The 21683-nt window shown below is 33.0% G+C and overlaps 2 protein-coding genes and 1 pseudogene across 6 annotated transcripts; 2 read left to right on the forward strand and 1 right to left on the reverse strand.

Annotated features, from left to right (window-relative positions):
- The first annotated feature begins 6573 nt into the window (after positions 1 to 6573).
- LOC106779286 lies at positions 6574 to 8441 on the forward strand (annotated as a pseudogene).
- A 1369-nt stretch (positions 8442 to 9810) lies between these two features.
- LOC106779302 (solute carrier family 25 member 44) lies at positions 9811 to 19997 on the forward strand. Of its 5 annotated transcripts, none has more exons than XR_002666360.1 (7): positions 9811 to 9959; positions 10718 to 11099; positions 11852 to 12048; positions 12836 to 12977; positions 13168 to 13321; positions 14360 to 14501; positions 19668 to 19993. XR_002666360.1 is itself a non-coding variant. In XM_022776540.1 (6 exons), the coding sequence occupies exons 1-6, from the start codon at positions 9931 to 9933 to the stop codon at positions 19682 to 19684; spliced, it is 921 nt and encodes a 306-aa protein (XP_022632261.1). In that variant the 5' UTR covers positions 9811 to 9930; the 3' UTR covers positions 19685 to 19997. The 5 variants fall into 5 exon arrangements, 3 of the variants coding, with proteins under 3 accessions (XP_022632261.1, XP_014522876.1, XP_022632262.1); XR_002666361.1 differs by lacking the exon at positions 19668 to 19993 and adding an exon at positions 14759 to 14999; XM_022776540.1 differs by lacking the exon at positions 14360 to 14501 and having other exon boundaries at positions 19668 to 19997.
- On the reverse strand, positions 16293 to 18634 carry LOC106779296 (uncharacterized protein C9orf85 homolog). The gene is made up of 7 exons (XM_014667377.2): positions 18479 to 18634; positions 18247 to 18368; positions 18059 to 18111; positions 17784 to 17847; positions 17432 to 17474; positions 17289 to 17336; positions 16293 to 16862 (listed from the first exon to the last, which is right to left on the reverse strand). Exons 1-7 carry the CDS (start codon positions 18563 to 18565, stop codon positions 16557 to 16559), a joined length of 723 nt encoding a protein of 240 aa, XP_014522863.1. The 5' UTR covers positions 18566 to 18634; the 3' UTR covers positions 16293 to 16556.
- Positions 19998 to 21683: the final 1686 nt, after the last annotated feature.

Below are 21683 nucleotides of genomic sequence, written 5' to 3' on the forward strand. Positions count from 1 at the left end.
AACTTTTTAATAATAAATAATAAATTGTGAAAGTGCTTTTGAAAAATGGCTTTATGTGAAAAGCGATTACTTGCGTCTAACAATGTTCAAACAAGTTAGCAATGGGTCCAGACTATCAGGGAAGAGCGTTTTTGAAGTGCATGTCACTTTCACTTTTAGACATTTCTTATTACATAAGTAATCAACAAAACTAGAAGTTTTATATTGTTTGTTTCTCTTTATTTTATTTTATTTTTTACTTTGAATTAAAAGTATGGTCTTATTTTTTAATCTATATTATGTTTTAAAATATTTGTAAAATTAATATTGAATAAAAAATGTTCGTGTAATTAAAATGAAAAAAAAAAGAGAGGCAGAAATAGAAACACTCGAGGAAAATTTGTCTTACATATTTCTTATTTCTTCTTATTCATTAATTTTGTTTTGTCTCGAAGGATTATACTGATGTTAGAATTCATTTTGAAATTAATTTTTATTTATAAAAAATTGAATTTATTTTATTGTAAATGGTTACAATTGAAAGTTTTGACTTATTTTTTTTTTTTTTTATCAACATAATGAATAGATGAAGTACCACAGAGTAAATTCATAAGCACGCCATTCGTAAGGAAAATGGTATGTGAATAACTTTTAATTTTTTATACCCATTTACATTTAAGAAAATCTAATATATTTAATTTTTATTTAAATTTTTATAAATAATTTTATATTTAAAAATAAAAATATAATTTTATTAGTGTTAAGTAGGTGTTAGAAAAAAAATGAGTATACATATATCATTATCTTATTTACAATCGTGTATTAATGTTATAAATCTACATCCCTTAAACAAAAAATAATTTACGGTACTTTGGCTTAAATTTATTTTTTAATATCTTATTAAATTTATTATAATGAGATTTAATATATATATATATATATATATATATATATATATANATATATATATATATATATATATATATATATATATATATATATATATATATATATATATGTGTGTGTGTGTGTGTGTGTGTGTGTGTGTAAGGTTTAGGTAGTGTTTAGATTAAGAGTAAATGTGAAGGGAATGAATAAAGGAATTTGAGGGGACAAAGAAAGTAGTGTAGTGTTGTTTGGATTAAAAGATTTGAAGGGATGAATGAAAAGATTTTAAAACAAAATTTGTGAAAGTTTCTTAATGATGTGAGGGATGTGATAGATTAAAAAATATATTTTAATTGATAAAAATAAATTATTACCAATTTGTCATTGTGATGAAATTTGATATAATTTAAATTTAAGTAATGGAAATTATATTAAAATGAAATTGAAATTGTTAATGATAAAAAAAATTAAAATTGCAAAAATCAAAGGATGTCCTTTGACAAAAGAAACTCGATTTGAACATGGCAAGGTTGGTTTCACTAATTAACCTTGACAATAAGGAGAAGGTTGTCAAGCACAACAATAGAGGAAAAAGCTAGTTAAATTTAAAATCAAAAAATAAGCTAGACAAGGTTGGTTTAGCTCAACAAACAAGCTTAATAAGCTTGGTTTTACTCGGGAAGGTTGGCAAGCAAATTCGACAACCTTGGTTGAGCTCAACAAGCTTAGTTCAATGGTCATTTTATAAATACATAAAATTGATTCCATTAATAAACAAATATCAAAAGAATCGATTCTATCCTTGCAACCACAAAAATAAAAAACTGGAAATTCATGAAATTGATTCCATCGACACCCATAATTGATTCCAACAACAATTGAATTGGTTCCATCACTCCCAAAATCAATTCTACCACACACTGAACATGATTCTACTACGCCATAATTGATTCTACCATACCAAAATCAATTCTACCATTTTAATATGAGTAGGGATGGCATAAAAACTCGTACCCGCGGGTATCCACGGATAAAATTCGTTACGGGTATTTAGTACCTACGGGTAAGAGGTATCTACGGGTAACGGGTAGCGGATATTTTAATACCTGCTTGTTAACGGGTCAGGCTCGGATATCACATTATCCGTACCCGCGGGTATCCGCAAACCGTTTGGAAAATGAAATGTCAATTTTACCCTTCGCCCTTTAAATTAATTTCTAGGTTGTTATATTCTCTCTTTGTCGTCAAACCCTAAATCTCAATTTTTTTTCTCCTACATTTGCATTGTCGTCACATCACAGAAGGAGAGAAAATCCTAGGGTTTCCTTTCGAAGGGTCACACTTAGTGGCTCATTCTATCCTTTCTCTTTCTCCTTCATCACACTAGAGCTAGAAGCTTGAAGTTTATGCTTTTCTCTCCACCACAGATGACCCAATGTTGGGGGCGAGGATGATCTGCGTCTTGAGTAAAGGCAACAACCTCACAGGGGCGATGACAAAGCGATGGCGCAATGAGGGTGCGGCGAGAGCATAGCTGGTGGAGCATCGATGGCGCGACTCAGGAAGGCGTTCATCCTTTCTTCTTCGTTGGATCAAGAACGAACTCCCTTTGTCATGGTGCGGCGAGGCGCGATGGTGGCAGCTTGGAGGTGGTGAGATGCTGAATCTGTGACTCATTCTGTTTTTGTTTCGTCTTTCATATGGAAAAAGATTTGGCGGCCTACGGTGTGAGGGTTATTGTTCGAGCTCGTTTCATGGGGGAAGAAGTAGTTGTCCTGAGGCTACTAGGGACTTCTCCTGTACCGCACCGCACATACACCAGATGGGGAGGAGAATGACGACTACTCTGAACTTGAAGAAGAAAGCCTAAAAAAGGGTTTGGGCTTGGCCCATCTTGAGAGTTATGGAAGAAAACCTAGAAAAAAGGTTTGGACCTACCCATTTTGAAGAAAAAAATTAATAAAATATTTTTTTTTTATTATTGGGTTAAAACGAGTATCTACAGGTTGGAAAATATTCGTGGATTTTTTTTATACGGATATCGACGGGTAGCAGAGCAGGTACAAATATAATTTTTTATATGCGAGATAGGTTCGAGTATCATACTATCTGTGTTCGACCCAACCCGTTATCATCCCTAAATATGAATCTAAAACCGATTCCACCACTATACTAATATTTACATCATATCTACGTACCAAACATAATGGAGTTTCACATGTTAACTGATCTTAAGACATAAGATAGTTCATCTTTACCCATAAAATTTTGGCTTCGTCTAAATACCATCTCAACCCCTTCAAAATAAATTTGTTTGTTTCAAATGAATCAATTAAGCTCGAGTTTATTTAAAATGAAGTTTTATAACTTTTAAAAGATTTTCTTGTTAAATAAAACATCATATCTAAAATAAATGGTCAAATGTGGAGATATTCCAACCTATACAAATTCCGTTCATTAACATTAATTTTTGAAAAGAAAAATTGTGTGTCCTAATACTAAGCACGTTTATGCATAAGTCAATCTCTAAAGATTTTAAAAATAAAAAACTTATAAATATCGATACAACACATCTTGAAAAACATAATGAAACTTTAGAAATTGAGTAAATATGTAAATTTTTATTGTAATTGAAATCAGCTTCTCAAACCTAATCTTATTTATAAATTTACCACACCACCTTTATAATTAAAAAGTGAAAAAAAAAATAAAAGGTTTAATATTTATTTTAATCATCTTATTAGTTATTTTTGTTCAAGTCTTCTTATTTTTCAGTTTTTCAGTTGTGGGCGTAATGTCCACCTTAACCAATATTCGGTGAATTGTCCAGTTTTAATATACGTGGCCATGTGACGTGACAATGTTAAAAGCTTTTATTTCACTTGTTTTATTTTATTTTATTTTATTCGTAATAGATTCTCATCTTCTTACTGCAATCATCACCCTCCAAATGAAAAAAGTTCCGGAATCCTAAATCAAAACCCTAGTTTCAAATCGCGAGATCAAAATCTGTAGAGAATAATCAAGAACAAAAACCCCAAATAACATAATCCAAATCAAAACCCTAACCCCAAATCGCGAAATCAAAACCTACATAGAAGAATCAAGAATATAAACCCCAAACAACATAACCCAAATCAAGACTCTAGCCCCAAATCGCGAGATCAAAACCTGTAGAGAAGAATCAAGAACAAAACCCTCAAATAACAGAATCCAAATCAAAACCCTAGTCTCAAATCGCGAAATCTAAACCTGTAGAGAATAATCAAGAAACCCCAAATAACAGGACCCAAATTTTCAACCTAGCCAATCACGACCCCTAACCAGAAAAGGAGAAAAGATGTAGTTGAGTTTTTATTTCTAAACACTTCTCTTGAGTTTTTATTTTTAAAAGTAAGAACCTTTAAAAAAAACAATTACTATTAAACAAAGGAAGTTCTTATAAACGAGTACATTCTGAATAGCACGACAAAAACACTTCTTGATATAATTTTTTATTAAATAAAGTGTTTAAACATTTAAAAGAAATTATAAAACTTTACAACGTTCTATTTCAAAAATTTTGCAAAAACAAATATATCTTATAATATTTTTCAACCACTGAATTATTAAAGCTGTATGACTTTATTGAGTTATTGGGTTATTATTTGTTTCCAAATAATTATTTAATAATTTTGAATTAGTATTCTTTTAAGTGCATTTATATAAGGAAAAAATACGGAAGTCTTATAACTAAGAGTGGTGGGGACTGGAGTAAGAGTTAACCAATTGTGTCCTTGTCTTCTCCGAAGACTTTCATCCACCATAATCTATACACAAAATTATCTTAAAACATTAAAAAGCATATATATATATATATATATATATATATATATATATATATATAAAAGGAACATTCAACGTGTTTTAATATTTTTTAAAAACAAAATAAAAAAGAAGAGATAATGAAGATTAATAGTAAATAGATTATTAAATACTATTGGAAGATGTAATAAAGAATACATTTAAACTCTTTAGTTGTTACTATTTATGTGGGGTTTACCCATTTTGATTTCCTTTCTTATTAGAATCTCCAATTGAGTCCTTATAAGTACTAATTTGAATCAATTGAGCTGCTGCCGTTAAATTTAGTTAAGGGGGTTAAGTTTTTGCACATATGGGAGGATGACGTGTCACTTTTTTAAGACGTGACATCAAAGAGTTGAATACGTGGAATGGTGTGTCAAATCCACGTGAGCTCATAGCAATATAAACACAACCCAATCAAATCCTCGCACCCTCTTTTTTCCCTTTGCCTTTAAACTTCCTGATCGAAATCATGTCCAATTCCAACTCCAACCCAAAGGCAGATCCAAATACATCCTACGAATTATCCTAACAACTAGAGCTGTCAAAACGGGTAATCCGGCTCGACCCGGCTCGACCCACAACGGGTTGGTCACTTAGTGAGCCAACCCAACCCGACTCATTTATTAGCGAGTCAGAAAAACTTGAACCTGGCCCGACCCACCACAGGTTGGTGGGTAAACGGGTTGACTCACTAGCCCATTTAATTACATTTTTTTTAAAATAAAAAAAAAGTACAAACTTTCTGTCATTTAAATTTATACAATTTTCACTCCCAAAAAATTATGTTAAAGACAATTAAAAATAATAATTAAAAGAACAATATAATCCAAATGTCATCCAAAAACATACAAATAAGTTTTTTATATTCATCATTTTTTGTTCTTGTTGTAACCCTTGACCCTTGTTCTTGTTGTCTCCAAATTCACTAATAAAGATTTTCCTAATATCAGAACAATTCCAACAATCAATAAAAAAATATTAGTCAAAAAAAGAGAATCAGTACTCAACAACATCAACAAAAAATTAATAGTTTAATTTGTAACATAATTTCCAAAATTCAAATATATCAAAAAGAGCTTGTTCAAATAATGTTTACTCAAATTGTTTAGATAAAATGAACAAATTCTGATACAAGCATGTCAGAACATGAAAAAATCATTCCATGTCTTCAAATCCCCCAAAGTAAAAAACAAATTCTTCGCAAACTCCTATTTTTGTCATTATAGGGTTTTTGAAAAAAAAAAAGAAAGAGAAGTGAGAAAACACAAATGTGGAGAAAAGAGAAGAAAAAAGGAAGGGTGTTTTACCTGCTCCTTGAAGAATTTCAGTGAAGTGAGAGTGAGAGCACCGTCAAATGAGAGCAAGTACCGTGAGAGTGATTTGTGAGAGCAGAGGTTACTTTTTTGGTATACACAGTGAGTAAAGAAAGTATTTTATTTTTTAGGGTTTCATAAATAAAATAATAAATTAAAAAAAGAAAATTAGGTAGGTGGGTTGGTGGGCCAACCCGGCTCACCACGGGTTCAACCCGCATGAGCCGGGTTAAAATCTGACCCGCATATAAGTGGGTTGTATTTTTCAAACCCAACCCGGCCCGAACCCGTGACGGGTCGGGTTGGCTCGCGGGTTGTGACCCATTTTGACGGCTCTGCTAACAACAAACCAGGAAATTAACATGTTGTTGCTTCAGGAGCTGCTTTTGTTCCTTTGAGGAACCCCAATAACCTAAAATCCTCCACAGAATGAAAATCAACTATGTTGGATTTGAAATTAGGTTCAACATTGGATAAAAAGCTTTCCATCTCTCAAGTTCAGAGTCAGAATGATTTCTTCAATCTCATTAAGGAGAAAACATTAATGAACTCTTCTACTGGTCTTCCAGATTCTGGCCCAATGGTTTCTTCTCCCATGATGGAGAAATTTGATGAAGTGAATAGGGAAGTAGTTAACGAATCTACAAGTCCCCAGTCTCTTGGAAATGTTACTGAACTGACTTGCAATGGTGATACGCATGCTCATGAAGAGTTTCAAAGGCTTACTGACGATGAAGAGAAAGAATCAATTCCATGTGCTACAATATATCCAGACGAGGAAGAAGCTACGTTCTTCGTTCTTTTGGCTGGGAGGAGAACTCAGACGGGGATGAAGGCCTTACAGAAGAGGAAATCAATGCTTTCTATCAAGAGTGCAAGAACTTGGACCCAACTACATTCAAGTTATGCCAGGGCATCACTAGTGCAAAAAGAGCTTTAGACGTCAGTTATTTTGGGCTTTTAACGTCACCTCCCGAACCGACGTCTTCACGGGTGATGTTAATGGGACGTCAGGTTTTTGCAGGTGCGACATTGCTATAGACGTCGGTTAAGTGCAAAGTTTGACGTCTATAAAGACATCAAACATTGCACTAACGACATCTAAGGGCACTATAGACGTCAATTCAGTGACACGTACAACGTCTATAAAGCCGTCAGACATTGCATTAGCCGACGTCATGAGCACTATAGACGTCAGTTAGTCAGTACATTAACCGATGTCTATGAAGTGTTCGTTGTGTTTTGGTGCAATTTTTCTCGTGTCTTTGGTAGCATAGTAGCACCTCCTTCCCTTGCTAGTTTCCTCGTAAAAAAAAATTGCGTCTTTTGCAACTCTTATGACATTTCAACCCAAATACGTACCTAGGTTGTTGCCTAAGTCCACTCTGACTGCCAATGAAAAAGAATACGGTGACACCGTATTCTCACCATATTCTTTTTCATTGGCGGTGTGAATAGCACTATGCAAGGACCCAGGTTCGACTTCAGGTTGGAATGCCATAAGAGATCCAAGACACGTAAGTTTTTCTTACGAGGAAACTAGAAAAGGGAGAAGGTTCACTACACTACACAATGACACAAGAAATACTGCACCAAAACACAACGAAAACTCATTTTAATCGGTTCAAATGAAAGATAATACATCAAAGATTACTTTAAACGAAGTAAAAACAACTTTAAATGGTTCACGGGGCATCAAACTCACATGGAAATGTAGTGAAGCGGAGAGAAAAGGCGAAGGAAGACGATCAAACTGCTAGTTCACACCGATAATTTAACAAGAAATTTGACGTCCGTTGCGCACAAAGCTAACGTCTATAATCGCATATACGTCGGGCGCCTCACTAATGTGACGTCCATTCCATTTAAAAATTAATATTTTTGTTATATATAGACGTCGGCTTAGCGGGACAAGACGTCTAGTGGACGAAAACGAATGACTTTTCACATACCTGGTCAGACTATAAACATTGATTAGTTGGGGCCTTGACGTCTATAATCGCATATAGACGTCAAGTGGCGGGATCAGACATCTAGATGGCGGAAAAAATTAAATTTTCACCTACCTGTCAGACTATAGACGTCAGTTAGGAGGGACACCGATGTCTATATGACGGAAAGAAATGACTTTTCACTTACCTGACGTCGGTCCCCCGCCTAACAGACATCTATAAGCTTCACTTATTTATGCAATTGCCACTGGTCAATAGTTTACGTCGCTGCACCCTCTAACTAACGTTTAATGAGTGACGTTATAAGCCGATTCTACACTAGTGCATGCAACCAAAGTTGTCCAAGTTGTTTGAATCTTATGCATCTAACTTGCATGGATCTTCCGTTGAATTGAGTTGTACTGATCCCAGATCTGGTTCAACATTCTTCCACATTTCAACCAAAGTTCAAGACAATTGATGAATTTCCACTCATAAACCCTAGGAAAATTCCTAAACAATGCATTCAGTGAAAGAGCAAAATAAGGACCATGAATTAAATAGTAGCAACACAAACAAATGTCTCGGTTTTTAACTCTAAAACAATCAAAACACAAATTATAAAGAATTGAAAAATTTGAGATTGGGAATCCAAAATAGGACTTGATTCCTCTGTTTTATGCAAATTTAGCTTGTTTGTCATGTTCAAAATTATTGCTCTTTTCGATTACTTGATCAAGGTTGTCATTTGTAAAATCTTCAATATCCACATTCTTCCCCTTTTCCCTGTCATTAGTTTCACTTGAAGCTGATAAAGAAAACCCACATCTTGGAAACTCAAAAAAAATCTTGAATAAAGTAGTGTGGCTTCTAGGAAAATCAAATTTGAACCTTCGACACTGCCATCGAGACCGCCAAGGCCTACGACCATACTGCCTTCAGGCTCTGCGGCTCAAAGGTCATCCTTAACTTCCCGCTCAAAGCAGGCGCGGTGGACGCCACCGCTGAGGCCGAAGGCGAAAGGAAGTGGCGGCGCGAGGAGGAGGTAGAGGAAGTGAAGTCGGTGGTGAAGAAAGAGAAAACGACAAAACAGAAGGTGAACCCTAATTTGGGTTTCAATTTTCAGAATATTTTTTTAATTATATATTCCACATATACCGCTTAAAGAATGTCACGTCTTAAAAAAGTAACACGTCATTCTCCTACATGTGCAAAAACTTAACCTCATAAATTTAATGATATGTGTTCAATTAATTCAAATTAACACTTAACGACTCAATTGAGGATTCTAATAACAAGGAAATCAAAATAAGAAAACCCCACATAAATAGAAACAACTAAAAGGTTTAAACCTAAAGGATAAATAGAATAAGTAATATATTAACAAAACTAAAAAAAAAAAAAAGACAATCAAATATTGACTTACATGTGGTTAAAAGATTTTTGTGCACGCCCAAACTCCATATTCTTTTTATATTTTTAGTCACACATAATTTTAATAGAAATGTTATTATGTGTTTTAATTGCTATGCTATTGAACATTTTGGCCTTACTATTTTCTGTATTTCGGTACTCTTTTAATTTTAATTTAACTAAACAATTTATCCATTAATTATCAATATTTTTATTACTCGATTTCTGTTTTCATATATTTTGTTACCTAATAATTTTTATATATTATCAATATATGTATAAATTATTTTATAAAAATTATGATAGATTGAAGTTTTTCTTAGAGAGGGTGCATCAATACACATGTTTGACAAATCAATAACAAAGATATAAAAATTAAAAGTGAATTTTTAAAACAAAAAAATAAATAAATAGGAAAGAAACAGAAGTTGGCATATTCTCTATAAATGATACAAAGTTCCTTGCGTTTGCTCTTCTTCCTCAGTTTTGCGTCTCTTCCATATTCGAAATCTGCAGCACTGAGCTACTCATGAACGATTCTCTTCTCCGCTGAAGCAATGGCCTCTTCGGATGTTAATTGGGACAGGTTTTCTCACTTTCTCCATTTCTTGCTATTTCACGCTTTTATTAGTTCTTTTACAGTGTGAATTGCAACCATCGCATGAACAATTAAAGATAATGAACTAAAAATGAATTCAAGAAATATACATGATTTGCACTAATAACTGTTTGAAGTAAGGCTTACAAGCAGAAATGTAGTGTTAACTGTTTATGTTTGCTCGATTAGAAGATATTTCAACTAACAAGATTCTTGATTCAAGATTCTAGGTTGTGTCTCTATGCTTGTATTGTTGCTTCATTTTCCTATTCAGAGCTCAATGAATCTTGCACCAGTGTTTCTTAATATGCGCTGAGTAAATCACCAATTTCATATCTAAACTTTTACTCTCTTTGTGTTTGAGATTTCACGTCTTTTAGATATATGACTAAATGGAGTACATAAACGCAAGCAAACCTTACCTTGCAAAGGGATTTTGTGAGTAGTCCTGAAAGTATAGGAAATCATGTCAAGTAGGCCTCCTAATATTAAACAATCCTTCAAATCGATCCTTAAATTTCACAAAAAAATATTACGCGGGAGACCAAACTGACAAGTACTCAATACTTTAAGAATTACGCAAATAATTTGGTGGGGGCTAGTAGGGACAGTGGGTAATAACTGTAGGAAGAAGTCGGTTGTTTATTCTAGACATTTGAATTGGCTGGTCTGGAATATGTTTTATGGATAATGAATTTAATGTCTTGAAGCTCTATATATTTAATAAGTCCCACTTATTTTTGTAGGCTAGATAAAAAGAAGTTCTATGTCGTGGGAGCAGGACTCTTTACAGGTGTTACAGTAGCACTCTACCCGGTTTCTGTTGTGAAAACTAGGCTGCAGGTTGCTTCAAAGGATACTCTGGAGAGAAGTGCATTATCTGTTGTGAAAGGATTACTTAAAACGGATGGCATCCGTGGTTTGTATAAAGGGTTTCTTACAGTTATGACTGGTACAATTCCTACCAGAATCATATTTCTTACTGCCTTGGAGACCACAAAGGTGGCTTCCCTCAGGATGCTGGAGCCATTTAGACTATCTGATACCACCCAGACTGCCATATCAAATGGACTAGCAGGCATGACATCATCACTTTTGGCACAAGCTATGTTTGTTCCAATTGATGTGGTATAGTAATCTAATTCACCCAACCTCAACCGCTGTGCACAAGTGTCTGTCGTTTTGTACTTAAAAAAATATACTCTTTTGGACTCACTGATGTCTGTCTGTATATGATGCTATGCTAACACATTTGTATGTTGTGGTACATTCGAATACATCTTTTGTAAGTTGGTTATTTTGACATTGCAACCTGGCCAACAGTTTTTTATGTTTTTAACTTTGCAAAGTATTGAATTGAATATATACAGTGGAGTTCTTGACATATCTGTTGCAATTCAATTTTATTTTAGCTCTAGAAGTATTTTTGTACTTATTTTTTCATATGGCTTTATAAGTTCTATTAGATACGTTTTTAAATTTAAACTATTTTGTACAATTTTTTATAGTCAAACTCCAACTTGGTTAGTTCCATAAACTCATGTATCAGAAATTTTAAGGTTTGAAAGAAAGGTTTTCTAGTAATGTGTTTTATCAGCATACTATGGTGTTCTATCTTTTTTTTCCATGTATATTGTGATTCTTTTAAAGGGTGTTAATGACAGGTTTAGATAAGTAATGTTTATCATAGACGATTTCTTTCTTAGAGGTGCTTTCCATATTTCTTTATCTACTTAAGTTTCATCTCTTCACAATACTGCATATTAATTTAATAGCTTGTTATTCTTGATTTCCATTATCTCCTTTTCTGCATTCTTACCTAAATAGTAGTATAACTGTATCAATTTTCATATGCTAATTACCTTTGGAATGATATTAAGGTTAGCCAAAAGTTGATGGTGCAAGGATACTCAGGCCATACGCAATATACGGGGGGTTTGGATGTTGCTCGTAAGGTGTTAAGGTCTGATGGCATTAGGGGATTATATAGAGGATTTGGTCTATCTGTCATGACTTATGTACCATCTAGTGCTGTGTGGTGGGCAAGCTATGGCTCAAGTAAGCATTACTTATGGAGGTGAGACATGGTAATGCTTGTTCTGGAGTCTTAAAGCTCTTTCATTGCTCATATTACCTTTTCCTTTATAATATGTTGTTTATCAAATGGTTAGAAAAACTGAAAATCTTTTGAAATTCGTATATTTTAATTCTGTCATTTTCTTCTTTTTTATATTTAACCAACACCACAAGGTTACTATGCTATTAAAAATAAGAGTGTATCGAAAGAACCTGTAAATGTTTGCAATCTATCAATCAGTTTGGTTCCGATTTATCATCTGTGTACAGGTTGCTTACAATGAAAGAACCTGTAAATGTTTGCAATCTATCAATCAGTTTGGTTCCGATTTATCATCTGTGTATCGAAAGAACCTGTAAATGTTTGCAATGTATCAATCAGTTTGGTTCCGATTTATCATCTGTGTACAGGTTGCTTACAATGAAAGCAGTGATTTTAAAATTAGCTCATTCAAGTTAAAGATGTGTAGATTTGTTGTATTACAAGGACATGGTAAAACTGCAAAAAATATGTTAAAGATCCTTGAAGTTTGATGTTATGCTGGTCAGATCAATGTATATAAGTTTGAATAGTTGATTTCTACAGGACTTAGAGAACCTATCCAAAAACAAAAGCATAAACCAAAGTGAGCTTATATTTTTTTAAGCTACTTTAGATTGGTGAATTTTACCATTTACAGTGTAATGAATTCATAAAACACATCATACTAATATGTTGTTTCTGCATTCCAAGGTAAAACACATCATATCTGATTTTTAATGATCCTTATCACTGATTGCTTTGGCAGAATCTTGGGGGATAACTCCGGTGAGGAAGGCACTCCTAGTCTACTAAAGATTATGTTAGTTCAGGCTACTGGAGGGATCATTGCTGGTGCTACTGCGTCCTCTATTACAACCCCGTTGGATACAATCAAAACACGGTTACAGGTATCCATAACCTTGTTGAACACATTTCTTTCTATTGCACAAGTTCTCTGCACCATTTGGTCATTACTGCAGTGTAGATGTTAATGCTTGTATTTTGATTGTATAATATTGTGATTGAATCTCAATCATATTTATTTAATCTGTCGCTGTGTACTAAAAAACTCTCCTCACTCAATGGCTTGCACTATAGGTGACTGGACTTGAAAAGAAAATCTCTGTAAAACAAGTTGTTAAAGATTTGATTCTTGAAGATGGTTGGAAAGGTTTATATAGAGGATTAGGTCCAAGGTTTTTCAGCATGTCAGCGTGGGGCACTTCAATGATTCTGGCTTATGAATATCTGAGTAAGTCGTGCTCTCTGATTTCTCCCTATCTTTACAATCCTGTTTGTTTATTCTGGTTTGGTGTAGACTGTTGTTAAATATTGAAATGAACCCATTAATTTTCATTAACTCTAATTACTTCCTGTGTTTACAATCCTGTTTGTTTATTCTGGTTTGTAGACTGTAGTTAAATATTGAACTTAACCCATTACTTTTTATTAACTCTAATTATCCTTGTTTTGGTGATTTATTAATTTTATTTGCTTTGATCTTATTTCTGAATTATGGTCAGGCTGAGTAGTTAGTTCTCTTGGTAATTTTTTGTGGTACTGCATATATTATGTAATGCATTTACATTTAAAGTTATATTTATCCAGAATAAGATGATTCAATTTTACATTTAGTCTATCTCCTACCTTTCTATGGTGCATGTTGGGCTGCAAGTAGTGCGCTTACTGAAATTAACTGTAACTGGAAATATATCATGATAAATTTTCACAAGGGATGGTTATATTCTTAAGTCCCACTTTTAAGAATCCTAAACCTTTCTGATTTGACTTTTTCCTTGTGATTAGTTCTATTTTTTAGTCAAACCTTGAATCTTTATTTAAATTTATGGACTCCCTCATTTAGCAATCAAAATCCATGTACCAGACACGCATATTATATTAAATACTTTAGCTTTATCAGTCCTCTCACTTAGGAATGAAGCGATGCATATTTAATTAGGTTTGCACAAAAGAAGAGGTATTAATAATCTACGTTTTTCTAGTTGTCAGAATTTTGAACTAACTAATGTCAATTCTGATGACCCTGTCTCAAAATTTGTAATAAGGACATAATTTATTTCTTCACACTGGATTTATCGTCCCATTCATTGCATATTTTATGCCCTTTTTGAAGAGATTTTTTCATACCGCAGCCTTGTTATTTGGTTTCTTTCATGGTTTGTCTGTTAAAAGAGTCTGGCACATTTTTAATCTTCTTGTAACCTAGAACCTATTCTGTAGGTAAATATTTTAGCTTATGTTGAAATTATTTCAATGTTTGTTCACTCAGAGCGCGTGTGTGCAAAGGATGAAGATGTGTAAACTGATCTAGTTTGGAATTGTCCAAGAATTTTGTCTCAAATACTTCGCTGGACATTACTGGAAAAATCACAATGGCAATTGAGCAAGAGTTTTGCTGCTGGACATAACCAGTTAGTTTTTTAACCACATAACCAGTTACATATGCACCAGATTTACTGCTTAAAAGGTTTTAAACTTTAAGCAGACAGTTGAGCTAATTGATTGTTCAACGAATTAATCGTTAGGAACATAAATATGGAAATTTTTTTACTATAATTTTTTTTTTCCATTCTTTTCGAAGACTAAATTGGATTAGATGTTTCGAACATTGTTATTGATAATTACAATAGGAGGAAAATGGTTACAATCAAATTTTTTTTTCCTGCAGGTTTGCCTTCACTGTTTTCTCATTTCATTTTATTTTGTTTTGCACCTCATCACTGGTCATTGTGATATGAGTAGAATTGGAGTTTTCGAAGTGTTTGAGATATATCCGAGTTTTCTTATTGAAAGGTAGCTAAATTTGTTAAGTGATTATCATATGACTTATTTTATTCTAAAATAATTTCCCAAAAAGGGGCAAATCAGCGTCAGGAAATTCGGGTTTAGTTATTTAGACGGCAAATTTTGAGTGTGTTTAACATATTATTTCAGTTAGCTTATTGTCTATTTGACTAATTAAGAAGTTTATTTGACTTAAAGAAAAGTGTTTAGTAAAAATAGTAGTTCGACTAACTTATAATATTTCTTTATAGGCCATTTATAGATTTAGGAATTTTGTTTAATACAATTTATTCTGCTAGTGACATCCTTCTTTAGAAGAGTTAAACTCACTTTTGAATATTTGGAAATGGAACCATTCCAGACAAGTAGTGATAAATCAGCTGAGCACTTCAAATTTGGATTTGACTTTTTAAAAAATTGGTGGTTTAAGCTTAACTTTTTTATTTAATGGAACATGCTAAAAAACATATTAAACTTGATATTAACTTGTTTAGATTATTTATAATTTAATTAACTTTGATTTTAAGAAAATTTTCTTACATTAATTTTTTAATTTATCTACATAGCATCTCGAATGTCATTAGTTATATGTTAAACTCTTACCAATATGTCAAAATGACCTCTACCAAGGAGCTATAGCTCAAAATCTCACATAAGAATTACTTAAACACTTGAGATAATTGAAAATACAGCAATGGCATGTCATCACTTGTGTAGTTGTGGGAGTATAACCTGTGACTAAAAAACATCTTAATGTTGGGAGTATAACCTGTAACCTATCAATTAAAAAAGTTATATATATATATATATATATATATATATATATATATATATATATATATAACCCTTTTAAAACATTAGCATAATAGGCAAAATCAAGTCTGCCGTTATATTAAAGGTACATCTGAATAAAAAACTCCTTCATGCACTAAATATGCATGAGAGAAAATTGTAGAAAGAAGTTACAGATTCCATTACAAAACTTACCAAAATATGCTAAAAATAACTTCAATAATCTCTTAAATTTTATAACATAGCTCAAAGCAACTTAGCATCTCTTAACCAAGGATATCATACTCAAGTCTCAAGAATTTACAAAGATTCATAAAAATTTCGTAAACTCGACTAGTAGACTAAGTCGACTTCATATGAAATAAATATATAAGCATACCAATTCAAAATTTCATCACCACAATTAATGAAAATAATGAACACTAGTTCAATAATTCTAAAATAACTTAGTTCAACATACATGACTGTTATGTAAGTTAAAATTAACCAAATACAACTCGTGACCCCTGCCTAGACTCGTATTCTCATATGGGTGTGCGAGTCAGCCCACGGGTTTGATAACCATGCTCTCAACATTAAGATGTTTTTTTGGTTTGATAAGTAGACCTCAAAATGAAGTTAATAACTTTATAATAAACTGATGATCATGCTCGGCATAACATGTCAGGACAAAAAATCAATAATGAGGACCACTTCAAAAGTTAAATACAATGAAACAAGAGGAAGCACACGCCCATAAGGCGATCAGAATAAAGATACAACTTACCAAAATTTGTATTCAACACAACATTTCTCACCTAATGCGCAACAGATACACCGAAAATAGTCTGCAAAGAAATAAATATTGTAATTTGAATTTCTACAGGAAACTGATACACTCGTGCACCGAATCATTCATTTTTGGAATTGGGGTGATCGATAATGCTTTCATCATTTTTGTTGTCATCCTCATCACAATTTTCACTGTCAATGTTACCATCGTCATCACAATCTTCATTGTCACTGTTATCATCTTCATCTTCACAAACTTCACCCTCACTATCATCTTCACAAATTTCGCCATCATCATGCCCCACCTTAACACTATTCAGTTTGGCATAGTCTTCAAGTGATGCATTTGGAAACAGTTGTCCAACTTTATTACCTGTAGTATCTGATGGGGTACTATTCGAATTCTTAGATTTGCCTTTGTTCATCTGATAGCAGGAGTAGAAAGTAGAATCATCAGTAACATAGCACGTATGCAGAGCAGGATAGAAAGACAAACATGGTATAACAATAAAAGTACTAGCTTTGGCCTTTCCCATAAATGAAGAATGAATCATGACTTTAAAATACCAATATAAACTCAAAATAAATTATATGAGCATATGCATATAGAACAATTTTAGAGAATTACATACAGTTGGTACTACAACAAATTTCATTAACTAGAGTTGTTTAACAAACTCAACCTGGTGAAATGATTTTCAAACGAAATGTTACATAACGACGTATAATATATAGTCATGTTTGTTTTATAAATATTGTCAGGTAGATCGATTAGAATAAAAGTGATAGGGAGAAGAGAGAGGCATAATATGCAGTGAAAAAAATGAATGGTCTTAGTTTTGGTATCTTACAGCACGTAATAGGGTTCTCCTTTCTCTCTCCCGAGAATTCTTAATGGCCTGCAACAAAAATTCCAGTATTAATATGAGTTTCCACTTTGCATAAAAAACAAGTATAACATTCAGAAAGGAGGGAAGGACATAGAAAAAGGAACCTCGTCAAGCATCTTTTGCTCAGCCTCAACTTCTGACAAATCCCTACAAAAAACAAAATCAAGCATCAAACGCAGATTCATCTTTTCCTTTAGAGTGTGTTGTGGTCAGCAGGTGCTAACTGATGCCCCTTTTGCACAAAACATATGTCCAAGGTTTCAAATTGGGGTGGCGGTTTTGACTGCAAGATTGCGGAAAATTGAAAGCAAATGTGGCCAATATGGTCATAATAGCAGACCCTATGAACTTGAAAACCTTGACATTGCGATCAAGGTTCTGTTTTTAAAAGCCTTTCTTATGTAGTTATAAATAAAAACAAAAACTGAATCTTCCATCATATGTGAGAAAGACAACCTTCCAACTATTTGTTTCCTACTGCAACAGCACTTTGCACATATACCATGCTCCTTGGCACAACCTACACCAACAGTAAAACGAATGAGCAAGCAAAACACATTTTCAGTTCTCAACTACTTTCGTCAGGGTATTATTTAATACACCTCAGAACACTTTTCACAAACACCATCTGAACACGAGACGCAACCAATTCAACACACACCAAGAACACCCACCTGCCAAAGCCCAAAAATAAAAACAAAAAGGAGAAAGTAATAAATTGTTATACTAACCAAAACACAAGTTATGATAGGCTTGTCGAACATTGCGCTTGGAACATCTCTGACTGCAACCCAGTACACTAACTAATCAACCAAATGCTAAAAAGATAACAATCGAATCTAATTCATGGAAAAAATGGGAAAAAAAGTCTTCTTTTCAAAAGGGCAAAGAGAAAAAGAGAGTATATAGATGATACTACCATTTAGCGGGTTGAAGAAGAGGCTTGTACTTTCCGTAACGACGTTTCCACTCGATTTGTTCCTTGCAACGGGGACACACCCCTGTGATCTCAGAGAGGGGTCTGAACCTTCCTCCAACTTCCTGTGAATATAAACAGTAATAACATTAAAAATAATATTCAAATGTTCTTTCTATGATCATTGATTTGATAGGAACAAAGTAAGATTGAAGGAATGGTTTGAATCACATACAGTTTCGTTGATTTTGCGTCCAGCGTTGGGTTTCCATGCGTACTTGTTCTGATGCTTTGGGGGTCCGCTCCTGTTGCCGCCACTCATCTTTGCTTCTGCCGATTCTCTTCGCAACCTGCGTTGCTTAGTAGTAACTGATTTTTCTGTTTTTTTTTTTTTTTTTATTTGGGTGACGAGTTTCGAATGCATGAACACTGCTCCGCATACCTATCAATTTGATTGGGCCTTTCTTCGTGCCACTCAAAGTTTTATTACTCCACCTCTACAATTTTCTAAATCCCTGTTTTAACCTTCTAATTAAGATAAAAATAAAATAAAATTTCTCTGTATATTTATTATACTCTACTTTTATTTGCTCACACTCTTCATCCTAATCCTAATTCTTCTTTCTTTCTTTCACCATTACAACTTTTTTTAGAAGTCACTTGAACCTTCAAGCATATCGTCCCATGAGAACAAGATACACATTATTTACAATATTTAATTTATAAATGTTTAGTTTAGTTGAAATCCGTAGTTATTAAACATAGATAGGAAAAGAATTGGATATCTAGGATTACTAAATATTTAAAAAGCATAATTTTTTTACTTTTATAATATTATAAAATTATTAAAAGTTACATGTAATTTATTTATTTAAATTATAAATTTTAATACTTAAAAAATAAGTTATGAAATTATTACTTAAATGTAATTAATTAGTTAAGATTATATAATTAAAAAAATGAAGCATATAATTAATTATATATATAGTTTTTTAATTGTTATTTTAATTTACTTTTAAATATTGTTATTTATTGTGTGTTCTTTTATTGGATTAATGTTTTCTTAAATTTTTTTAGAATTTTTAATTTAATTATTATTTTAATTTCGTTGTTTTTGTTATTTTTTATTTATTTATTTTGTGTGTTGCGGATTTAAGGATTAAGGTTTATATATATATATATATATATATATATATATATATATATATATAAATTTTTTATTTGTTACATTAATATTTTTTAATGGTTTATGGCTTTGTTAATTTTATTTATTGTGTTGTTTATATTTTAGGGTTTATGATTTATGGTTTAATTATTTGATATGGTTTAGTGTTTATGTTGTTGTTTTGTTTATTTATTCTTTTTAAATATAGTTATTCGTTATTTGTATTGGTTTTGATCTGTTTTGAATTTGTTTGTTATAGAAATGGCAAGAATATGAGATGTTTTTATATATCGAGGTAAGAGTTCTACACAAAGTGAAGGTAGAAGGAAGACTACGACATATGTTCATAGAAAAGATCAACTGGGTAAAGTTGGAGAAGTTGCATCATTACCTCATCTGATCTTGATGAGTCGTAGGAGGATGTTATTGATGAGCAACAAAATGTTGTTAAGTACACGAGAATGTTGTTCAACAAGAACATGAAGTAGTTGGATTTCTTGGATGTCCACATGATACATCATTATTGACGAGTTATGTTGATCATGTTGTATGTGTGTGTGTGTATATATATATATATATATATATATATATATATTGCTTTTGATGTTTGATGAGTTATTTCAACTTTATATGCAATTTTTTTGTTTAAGACTGAGGGAAGATAAATTTGGTCTCCCATGGAAAAATTAAACAAATTTGGAACATGTCATTTGGTTGTTCAAACTTTTGTAATGAATTTTCATTTGATGCCTCATATTTCTTACGATTACGTCGATAAGGGATTGATATTAGCGTTTAAAGATGCAGAGAGATAAACATTTTCCATGTCCCTGTTTGTGAGATGATTGTCACACTAGATGATATGTCCGAATGAGGTCCTAGACTTGGAAGCATCTTTGAAAACTCTCATGGACTTATTGGGGTGGACTACGAGAGGGCTACATCTGAGTTGAGGCACTGTCATGGTCCCCAAGTTAGACTTAGTTGGTTGATATACCTATATAACGATTGTTGTGAGAACCAACAATGGAAGTATGTCACACGAACAAACTTGTTGTATCTTGTTGGATGCACAATATCTATGAAAAAGAGCGCCACCTTTATCTATGTATCATACTTGATGCTCTTTAGAGACCTATGATAACGGTTGATTTCACCGTTATCTGTGACTTAATTGTGATACTGAATGAACCCCTTTTGACTTAGAAACTTGCTTAAATCCTTTGTTTTATGTTATTTTTTGAATAAAGAGAGTTGAGGTTATATTTTATGAGTTTATCACTAATTCCTTTGATTTTGTAGGAAATTTGGATGATTTGAAAGAGGAGTTGAAGCACTAAGGAGTCGGAACTCAGAAAGGACTGGAAAAGCATTAGAAAGGAAGATCACAGAATGCTTGAGCGCCCTTTTCTGAGGCCCTAAGCGCTAGAGACTCACATTGACGCCTGACTGCCCCTTTTTGAGGCCCTCAGCGCAGAAGCCTCGCAGTCACGCCTGGGCGCCCTTTCTGGGGCGTTGAGCGCCAGCTTTCCTGAGCCGTTCTACTCTTGGGCGCCCTTCTAGGGGCGTTGAGCGCAACTACTCTCGCATTCACGCCTAGGCGCCCTAAGTTGGGGCGTTGAGCACCGACGACACGGGCTTGGACTTTTTATCTGCTCTGTTTAAGGACTTGGACGTCCTAGGATTCGTATCTTTTGACAAAAGAAGCGCAATTCACACTTTTCGACCCTTTGGAGGTAGAATTGGATGTGGGAGCACTCCTCTTCGGTTTTTACGGTTTATCTTTCATTCTTTTTCCATTGTACATCTAGTTTCACCATGACAATGGGGAACTAAATTCTATTTGTTGTTAGGGGATGATGTAACATTGTGAACTCTTATGTATTTGAATTGATTATTATTATATATGCTTCTTTCATTAATTGTTAGGGTTTTTTCTCTATACTCTATGCATTGTTGTGTTTAACTCATTCATGGCATGATTATTGGTTTCTGTGATATGGACACATACAGAGAAATCTAGATCTGGGGAATTTCTCCAAAGGGAACTATTGCCTAGACATAGGGATAGAACGCTTAGTTATCTTAAGCTTATAATCGTAATGCAGAATTAATTATTAGGGAGACAAGACATTGTGATCGGCAAAGAAATCAATATTAACATTAATGAAGAAAATGAATTCTTATATACATGAGAGTAAACTAGGTGAAATCTAAACCCCAACAACATATTCATCTCATATTAAAAACATCATTCATTCACCTTAGTGCTTTT

The sequence above is a fragment of the Vigna radiata genome, unplaced genomic scaffold, assembly GCF_000741045.1.
Source record: "Vigna radiata var. radiata cultivar VC1973A unplaced genomic scaffold, Vradiata_ver6 scaffold_190, whole genome shotgun sequence".
Classification (NCBI taxonomy): Eukaryota; Viridiplantae; Streptophyta; class Magnoliopsida; order Fabales; family Fabaceae; genus Vigna; species Vigna radiata.

What these genes read in the sequence shown, in the direction of transcription:
- LOC106779302 (XM_014667390.2), top strand. Translation starts at nt 9,931, where the DNA reads ATGGCCTCTTCGGATGTTAATTGGGACAG. An exon ending in TGTTTGTTCCAATTGATGTG is followed by an intron (nt 11,100 to 11,851) that starts GTATAGTAATCT and finishes AATGATATTAAG; the next exon opens with GTTAGCCAAAAGTTGATGGT. An exon ending in TCTGGCTTATGAATATCTGA is followed by an intron (nt 13,322 to 14,359) that starts GTAAGTCGTGCT and finishes TTGTTCACTCAG; the next exon opens with AGCGCGTGTGTGCAAAGGAT.
- LOC106779296 (XM_014667377.2), bottom strand. Translation starts at nt 18,565, where the DNA reads ATGAGTGGCGGCAACAGGAGCGGACCCCCAAAGCATCAGAACAAGTAC. An exon ending in CTTCTTCAACCCGCTAAATG is followed by an intron (nt 18,112 to 18,246) that starts GTAGTATCATCT and finishes ACTGGGTTGCAG; the next exon opens with TCAGAGATGTTCCAAGCGCA. An exon ending in AGGAAACAAATAGTTGGAAG is followed by an intron (nt 17,475 to 17,783) that starts GTTGTCTTTCTC and finishes TGTTTTTTGTAG; the next exon opens with GGATTTGTCAGAAGTTGAGG.